This window comes from Bactrocera tryoni, unplaced genomic scaffold (genome assembly GCF_016617805.1).
Source record: "Bactrocera tryoni isolate S06 unplaced genomic scaffold, CSIRO_BtryS06_freeze2 scaffold_25, whole genome shotgun sequence".
NCBI lineage: Eukaryota > Metazoa > Arthropoda > Insecta > Diptera > Tephritidae > Bactrocera > Bactrocera tryoni.
This window is the reverse complement of record NW_024395977.1, coordinates 26119708-26128780: the sequence shown is the minus strand read 5'-3', so window position 1 is coordinate 26128780 and position 9073 is coordinate 26119708. Positions and strand designations below refer to the sequence as shown.

General features: G+C 34.0%; 2 protein-coding genes across 2 annotated transcripts; both read left to right on the top strand.

Moving 5' to 3' along the window:
- Positions 1–1664: 1664 nt before the first annotated feature.
- Positions 1665–2380, top strand: LOC120780828. The gene is made up of 3 exons (XM_040113072.1): positions 1665–1789; positions 1853–2191; positions 2356–2380. The coding sequence occupies exons 1-3, from the start codon at positions 1665–1667 to the stop codon at positions 2378–2380; spliced, it is 489 nt and encodes a 162-aa protein (XP_039969006.1).
- Positions 2381–2434: 54 nt separating this feature from the next.
- LOC120780539 (putative nuclease HARBI1) lies at positions 2435–3079 on the top strand. The gene is made up of 2 exons (XM_040112801.1): positions 2435–2500; positions 2565–3079. The coding sequence occupies exons 1-2, from the start codon at positions 2455–2457 to the stop codon at positions 2939–2941; spliced, it is 423 nt and encodes a 140-aa protein (XP_039968735.1). The 5' UTR covers positions 2435–2454; the 3' UTR covers positions 2942–3079.
- The last annotated feature ends 5994 nt before the right edge of the window (positions 3080–9073 follow it).

Sequence of the window (9073 nt, the reverse complement as noted above, 5' to 3'; positions counted from 1 at the left end):
TCACATTCAACTCACTCCTTAAGTTACACCCCCTGCTCGTAAGTTCCCATATCACAGAATAATGAATTTGTTTGTAATTTTAACAAGTACTAAGCATATTATTGTATAATATATTATTCTAAAAGATCATACACATATTTATTTAAAATTGACTTCACTTTAGGTGGTATCTTTCGTTGTCCCGTTATGAAAGGATCCGATGAAAGGAGTAGACGCTTTAGTAGGTCTTCATTTGTTGCTACTCGAGAAATTTTCCTTGTATGCTGCAGACGAAATTTTTTTTATGTCCTTATTTCTTGACTCAGCAGCTTCCTCCGACAATTCCCCAATCGACAACAGAGCGTTTTCAATTATGGATGGTCCATGAATTAAAATCTTATGAACAGTAGGCGGAAGGTATTACCATGAATATATCCTTGTTAAATCAAAGGCTATTTGGAGTGCAAATGTCCTAAATTTTTCAACATTAATTTTGTATCCTGAACAGAGTGCTTGCAATATTGTTGCACATCTTTCAATAAGGTCTTTATCTAGGCCTGTAATTTCCGAAGATAATCCAGGATTACTGAAGAATTGTCTGGCAGTGTTTCCATCATTCGATGTCCCACATCCACCAATCTTCGGCTTATCGACAATCAATCCCAGTTTTAAGCGAAATTCTGTTTGCATTTTTCTTTTCCTTTCAATAACTTTTTGTTTTCCTTCGGCGCTTCGAACTTGCCAGACTTGTACATCAAGTCTGTATGACAAATGAACAAAATATTCAAAAAATCGTATGTATGCATGAAGTGGTGACAATCCAAATTGAAATCGATCCTGATGAACTTGCCTTTCTAAACTTTTTTCAATATTGTTCATCTCTGTGGACCTCGCGTTGCATATACATATAGCATTTTGAGGACGATGTTTGGGTTAAGGCACTACAAATTTTGCCATCAACCATTGTGAGCTGCAGAACATGCTTGTTTTATCACCAACAGTTACATATCTTCGTCGGAAAAAGATTCTTAATTTTGTCTTTAAAGTATTTTTCCTTCTTGATACTCAATTCAGTTGATTCCTTTATAAATTGAAACGCACAGGTCGACAGTATCGTGTGGATGCTGGTCGTGGATTTTTCCATATAATTTTCGAAGCATCTTCAGTTATTAACAAGCCAAGGGAACATGTGACGTGACAAATAAGTGGCTGTCTTCCAAACTATTGTTCGCACAGGTAAAGTGTGTAGATCGGAATTGAATGAAAACGATTCATTTTTCGAAAGCCAATCGGAATACTTTTCTAAACGAATGTTTTATTTCGTTTGCAGTCACTCCAAAATATTGCAATTCTCTTGCAGCAGTAATTAACGCGTTTTTCCAATTAATCCAAATATTCCGCTTTCATTATAAGGCCATCATTCTCTATTTTCGATTTCACAGATTGTAATCAGCCCTATTCTGCATTTCGATTACGTTCCCGCTCTACGCTCCGTCTGAATCGAAAGTAGGTATTCTGAGTTACGATTGGATTGAAAGAAGAAGAGGAAGAGCTGTGGCTCTTTCGAAGTCAGCTGTGTGCCTTGAAACGTGTGAAAATGAAACATAACAAAGCAAAAATACACAAATTATTGTTGATTTATTAAAATAAAGAAATTATATCGGGTTTTTTAAAAACACACTAACATGGAATCAGTAGCGGTAGCGATATTCCTTGAGGAGGAGAGCAATGCATCCGATAATGCCGTGGCCAGAATTGAAAGGAGAAGATTGCGAGATATGTGCAATTCTTTTGAGATGAGTGCCGAATTGTAAGAAATTGAGTTGAAAGTGATAAATTGTATTTTTTTTTAATAATTTATTTACTTATTTAGGTTCAAAAAAAACTTTAGACTCAACAAGGACGCTTTCAAGTACGTCCTAGGCAGTTTTGCGGAAGGAACTCGAGCAAGTACTTTGACGTCTTTATCTCCGCTCAATCGAATAGTTGCTGCTTTGAGATTTTTTGCGGAAGGCAGTTACCAACATGAAGTTGGTACTGATTACAACGTAGCAATGGGTCAGTCAACAGTGTCAAAGTCACTATCGAATGTTCTCGATGTCATGGAAAGAAAGCTTTGCCGTGAGTGTATAAAATTTGAGCAGACCGACGAGGAAAAAAAACAAGCAAAACAGGAGTTTTATGCGAAGGCAGGCTTCCCAGGAGTCATAATGTGCGTTGATGGTACGCATATAAAAATAAGAAAACCGTCTAAAGAGGGTTTTCTATACTACAATAGAAAAGGTTTTTACAGCATCAATGCTATGGTGGTGAGGATTATTTTTTCTTACATCAGTGCCACAATTGAAATTTTTAATTTTATCAATTTATTTTTAGGTATGCGATAACAGATTACGCATAAAAAGCATTGATGCGCGGTATCCAGGATGCAATGACGACTCACATGTGTGGGGATTGAGCAAGTTGAACTTTCAGATGGAACGGCGATATCGCGAAGGCGAAAGAAATACATGGCTGTTAGGTATTTAAATACATATGTACGTTTCTTAAACTCAGTGTTGAATAGTTATTTGCTTTTTTAACAGGCGATGCTGGGTATCCATTGCAGCCTTGGCTAATGACTCCGTATCGGTCCGTAAATCATGGCAGCCAAAAAAGAAGTTACAATATGAGGCACTCTAAAACGAGAAATATTGTAGAGCGGACAATTGGGGTCTTGAAGAATCGTTTTCGATGCTTGTTGGGAGCTCGAGAACTACACTACTCACCGGAAAGAGCATGTCAAATTGTAAACGTTGCTTGTGCCCTCCATTATATTTGCATCCACTACAAAGTGGATGATTTGAGCGCAAATGAATTCGATTTTGAAAACCGTGAGGAAGAGGAAGAAGAACAAAGCAATGACCCCAATTATGCTTCCATAGCAAACCGTATTAGAGACAATATACTTTCTGCTTTTTAAATTAAAATATTTTATATTCATTTTTTATTTTATTCAAAATATGCCCTACATTACTCTATTAAATAAAAACAATTGCATTCAGTCCATTTTACAGCTCCTACATTAAAAAATTAAATGCTTTTTTTTCATTTCACAGCTCGTTATATAAATGAATAATAGTAAAATAAATAAAAGGCTAACAATTAAAAAATGACTACTTTGAATCAGGCTTATAATTTGGATCTAATCTTAGCATTTGCATTTTTATTTCTACTTTTTCCTTCAACAGCTCTTCCTTAATTCTATTGTGTCGCTTCTGTTCTTCAAGTTGCTTCACTGCAGTTGCCGCCAAAGTTTCAAGAGAACGATTCATGTACCGTAAATATTTAGTAACTTCTTCCATTTTACCAAAGGCAGCTTCATTGAATTTTTTCGTCTCTGCATAAAATTCTTTTTGATTTTGAATCTGTTGCTTAAGTAATGAAGAATGAGTAATGAAGAAGTCTGCTCTCGGCTCTCTATTTTGGCTGCTAGCTCCACTGGTTGAAGGGATATCATCCGAACGAGCGGAAGTGTCCATTTCAGTGGTTTCGGCAGCATCTTCTACCTCCACACTATCGCCATAATCGCGGGCCCCACTTATTCCACTTGTGCATGTTTCCAAACCCGTCAAAGCTATCACCTTTTCCTCCAGTGGGCTTATGCGTTGTAAACGGCAAGGACCTCCACCGGTGCTCATCCTTTATTTTTTGTTATGCGATAATTTTCGCTTCATGTAGCATTTCCAGTCAATCCAGACCTGCACGAAAACGTTAGACTTAACTTAATTTTTTGAAATTAATTGTAGGTAATACCTTACCTTTCTCCATGTATTGGAATCTTTTGTTGGTGGGCCAAGTGCATTTAAATTCCTTGCAACCTCCTCCCAAAACTCTTGTACTTCTTCCTTCGGTCGCTTTTGGAAGTCCTGCGCAATATCTCTTTTTGTGGCCATCATATCACACAATTTTTCGTATTGCTCTGCCGTTGTTACTTTTGACCTGCAAACATATCAAAAAATATCATTTAAGCACAAACAACCAAGGACACCACCATTATATCTTTTACAACTATAATCATAAAGTTTTACTTATGTACATATTTGAGGAAATTATTTTATCCAAGTGCACGAAAATGAATATAACGGCTTTCCGCCAACAAAACTTCAACGTACAAAAACGTAATTACGATCGCAATGCAGAATACATAGAATTGGAATTTTCGAAGTTGAATCGAAACGCAGAATACCAAAGTTGCCAATCGGAGAAAATTTCGATTCGAGTAGAAATGCAGAATAGGGCTGAATATACTTTTAATCTTGACTGGATTTTTACCTGTCACGGAACACCACTTATTATATGTGACCTGGTCTACGGAAAGGGGGCTTAGGTGTCAAAAAGAAGGAGAACAATTAATGAGATAACGAGAAACTGACGACTATTTTTAACAGCTTTTCCCAGAAAACTAGTTTTCACATATAGTCACATTTCGTAGACCAGGTCACATATGTATATATAAATGCGGCTTACTTCGCATTCGTAAGAAGCTCCTATATAAAAAGTAAAGAATAATATAATTAAAAGTTATAAATATCTTAAGAAAAGAAAATTTACAAATGAACGGAATCAAAAAACAACACAAGAAAACGCACAAAGACAATAACGATATTAACAACACACACCACATAAAGCACAGTTACACAAACGAAAAAAATGCTCAAAAGCGGCGAGACAACGTTGTTCTTTTCAAGGTTACGTAGCGGCTAGCAAAAACTAGCAGCTAGAATTTTGTATATATAATTTGTAAATATTGGCTTATATTCCGATATAAGTTTGATCGTTAACTTCGATTAACTTCACAACTAAAAGTCTAAGTGAAAAATTTGTTTAAGTATAAATTTTTAATACAACCCAATTTTACATTACAAAAATTAAGTTAATTAATAAAAACTAACACAACATTTTGAGTACATAAATATAATTAAAAATAATAGTTCATGCTTTTATTTACAATATTAAATACTTCCATTATTCGTCTTATCTTTTTTTTTAATTGTTTTAATTTTTTGTTTTAATGCCTCACTTGCACGTTGCTTACAGTGCAGCGCATTGAAAACCAATAAAATGTTTTGCTCTATGTTAAACAGTTATTTTTGCAGAGTATAGCTGGAACAAAACAAAAATAACAGCAGATTAAAAAAGTTTGAGCTATTATGAGACAGTGTTGACACATTTTTAGCGAAAACTTTAACTTGATTTTTTTATTTTTGGCCTATGGGGCGACCACAGTGGTATGGTTTTATAAATTCTTTTTACATGCTTATGTGAATCTGTGCGACGGCATGGTATTTTAAAGCGTTATCAAAACCTTTGATGCCCAAAGCAAACAAATACATAAATGTGTATGTAACACTATATAATAACTTAAAAAACTTTATATTATTAAATTATAATTATATTAATTATAATGTTTAGGTAATTATACAAATATGATTAATGGAATTCATCATTTAATAGGTCAAATTGCACATAAGTATGTACATGAATACTTATGTGCTTTGATATCAAATAGGTATATTAGAGTGATTCAAAAAAAAAATTTTTTTTTTTCGTTTCGTACCTCTAAGAAAGCCTCTCCAAACATGAGTTTTTAATTGTAACGGGAAGGTCCTCCTACATACAGTTTTCTATTTTTTCTTATTATCACATAGAAAAATTTATATCTCGCTTCCAACTACTTGAAAAAATATCTTGTTTCTTACATTTTGTGGGAAATTGAATGTTCTACAAAAAAGGTCTACTATGATTTTTTCGTAAACCCAAACGTTTAAAAGATATTAACAGTTAAAGTTTGAACAACAATGAAAATGCTAAATTCTGCTATTTTCGACCCCCTCATGTTATATATTGGTGAAATCCGCTAATAATATTTTTGTGCTAAAATCCACTAATAGAAAACTCAACCCCTCCAAAAAGAGGAACGTGATGACAATCGGCACACCATGAACCTTCTCTATATTATAGTACGTTCTCTGGTTGTTCTCTATCGCTGATTTGAAGAAAACAGTTCGCTTCGTGTACATGAACTGAACTGGCAGAATCAGACAGAGTAACGGATTAGTACTTAAGTATAAACAAAAATTTATTACTTGTTGCAGTTCTCTGGTCAATACTTTTTGTATATAAGTACATATGTATGTGTGCACGATATGTGCTTCGTATGCATATACATAAGTATGCTTAAATTACTTTAATATGGTGCAAACCTGCTTGTTTTTGTTGTGCAAATACAAGGGGTATTGCTTGAACCGGACCAAACAAAAAATGAAAGAATTAACTCATTTACAAAAATCACAGTGCAAGTTAAATATGGAAATAATTACAATTATAGATCAATTTGAATATTTAACATAAAACTTAAAATTAAATGAAATATTTAAATTAAACAATTCAGATTTTATAATGTCTTTTATTTTATTCTGCTTGTGTTTTTTATTTGAATATGAATAGACGCAGATTATTTAGTTTTTTTTCTTTTTAAATATTTTTAGTTATATTTTAGTCATATTAAAAGTTATTTATATAATCATTTATTTCTTAAATTTGCTTATTTTACGTTTCTTTTGATAATTGAATTTCGCAATATTGGCATTAAGTTTTCGAATTTCAAAGAACATTCGAGATCTAAAAAAAAACTTTTAACTTTTCTTTAACATTTTTGTAGTAAAACTCAGATTTATGTAGCTAGTTTTACTTTTAACTCGCTTATTTCAAATTCAAGTTTGCGCTTGGCATGCGAAAAATCATCTTTAGCAGCGTCTTCAGTGCACAATTCATTCAAACTATTTTCCATTGAAAGGTCTGCACAATCCTCAGTCACATTAAAATCTTCAGCAGGTATACACTGTACTCGCACTTCTTGAGGTTGGTCAACATTTATCAACAATGAAGTCACTATTTTCTTATTTTCCCTGCGCTCAGCTGAGGTGCCTCGCTGCTCATTTTCACTAGCTGGAACATTATAGCGACAGGGAATAGCTCCTGGTTTCAAAGTCCTTTTGGCGGCAAGGCCTATGAAAAGTTTAAAATTAAAATATTTTAAAACAAAGGTAATTTATCAACGTACCCATTTCGTACATCCCGTTTCCAATAATGCCTTCATCGTTGAAGTGGTCCATGCGAATTCGCCATGTTTTCGGCTTAAATGCTTGATTATTTCTACAAAATTGGATCCACTTTTTTTGCTGCCCTTTATCGTTCGGAAACATAAAAAATGTTTTCTTCTTTCTATCATTGACACAGTTTTTCACTACACACTTCATTTTGTTATTTAAATACAAAATTACACGGGTAAAATAAATTGTTTCTATATTCACATTGATTGGTACCACGAATTTATAGCTGTCAAATTTTTTACACCGTCGTGTGACGTAAGCAATTGCTCGCAATGCGTAATCTCTTTTCTATCATTCTTGGACTTTGAATATATTGGTTGTCAAAAAAGTCTTGCGGTATTTTCACTAGTTGGCGCTGAAAGCGCGTAGTTATCGTCGCATCGGGTCATGCTATACCTTTTTGGAAAGCCCATTTCACGCGCTAACACGTGTTTGATTGATTGTCGTTTCTTTTAAGTCGTTCGTTATAGCGTCGCAAACATGGAGCAAAATAAAGAGAAAATACGGCATATAAGTACTACTACGATGAAGGCAAAAATGCATCTCAAGTCGCCAATAAAATTTGTGCAGTTTATGGACCCGATACAGTTTCCATTTCCACCGCACAACGATGGTTTCAACGTTTTCGTTCTGGTGTAGAGGTGGTCGAAGATGTGCCACGCTCCGGAAGGCCTGTCGTCGAAAATTGTGATAAAGTCGCTGAATTGGTCGACAGAGACCGGCATAGTAGCTGCCGTAGCATCGGTCAAGAGCTGGGCATGAGTCATCAAAAATTCATTTCAATTTCAATAAAAAAAAAAATTCAATAAAAATACCGCAAGACGTTTTTGACAACCCATTATGAATATTTATATGTATGTGCATATACATAAGTACATACATATGTATGGGATAATAATTTTTTATGTATTTATATAATAACTTTTTTTTCGTTTTGTTGTTAATTTGTGTTAGCAAATTTCTTCAACTCTCCGTTTATTTATTCTCCAAAATTGTATCACTTTCCAGTAACTTAATTGTCCCTATGTATATGTGGTATATACTATGTAGGCAAGCAATTTATTTAAATACAATTTATTGTTGTAATCGCGGTTCGAGTAAGTGACGAAGGAAAGTTAAATTGGTAAAAGTGAGATGAGATTTGCAGGTATTTAACTTCTGCACTCAACACACATGTGTGACGGTATGTATATACTCGTATGTATGTTCCTATATTTGCCTCTAATAAATTTTTGTAAGTATATGTCTAAACCGTATTATTAGTTAAGCTATGAAAAGTTGGTTTGCATGTATATATGTATGTGTGTTTCAATTTATAAATCATATGTTCTGTATACATATATGTTTTCTTTTATTTCTCGTTTTGTACTTTTTAATATGCCTTTTGCTGCTTTAAAAGCAGAAGAGGTGCCGGAAAATACTGCAATGGATGTTTTTGTAAGGTTTTAATTTGTTTTGTGTGATTGTGTTCACAAAGAAAAGCATACATAGGCATTAGTAATTTAACTACAAGTATGTATTTTATCAACTTTAATATCGGTATTTTGATGACCGTATTAAATTTTAGTATCCGTTTAGATGAAACTGTTGAAAGTTATAACAGAGTTATAATTGGTAAACCAGTTTTTTAAACATACATATGTACATGCATATAAGTAAAAGAGGAAGCGATACACTTACCCTTTCTCGCATCAAGGGAATTTTGGGGGAGTGTACTTATTTGTGGCTTGCCCTAATGTTTGTTTCCTTAATCTTCTTATCCCACTGCTCTTAGTATGCCTCCTATTTTCCTGTGTGCCTTTTGTCCGTGCTTTTGGGTCTGTTGTCTTTGTTTTTATTATCTTATGTTGCCTTTTTGTTGGAGTCCGCGCCCGGTGGTGTGATTTTAATTAGTTTCGCGCCCGCTATTGTTGTTGTTATACTCTCGCAACAAAGTTGCT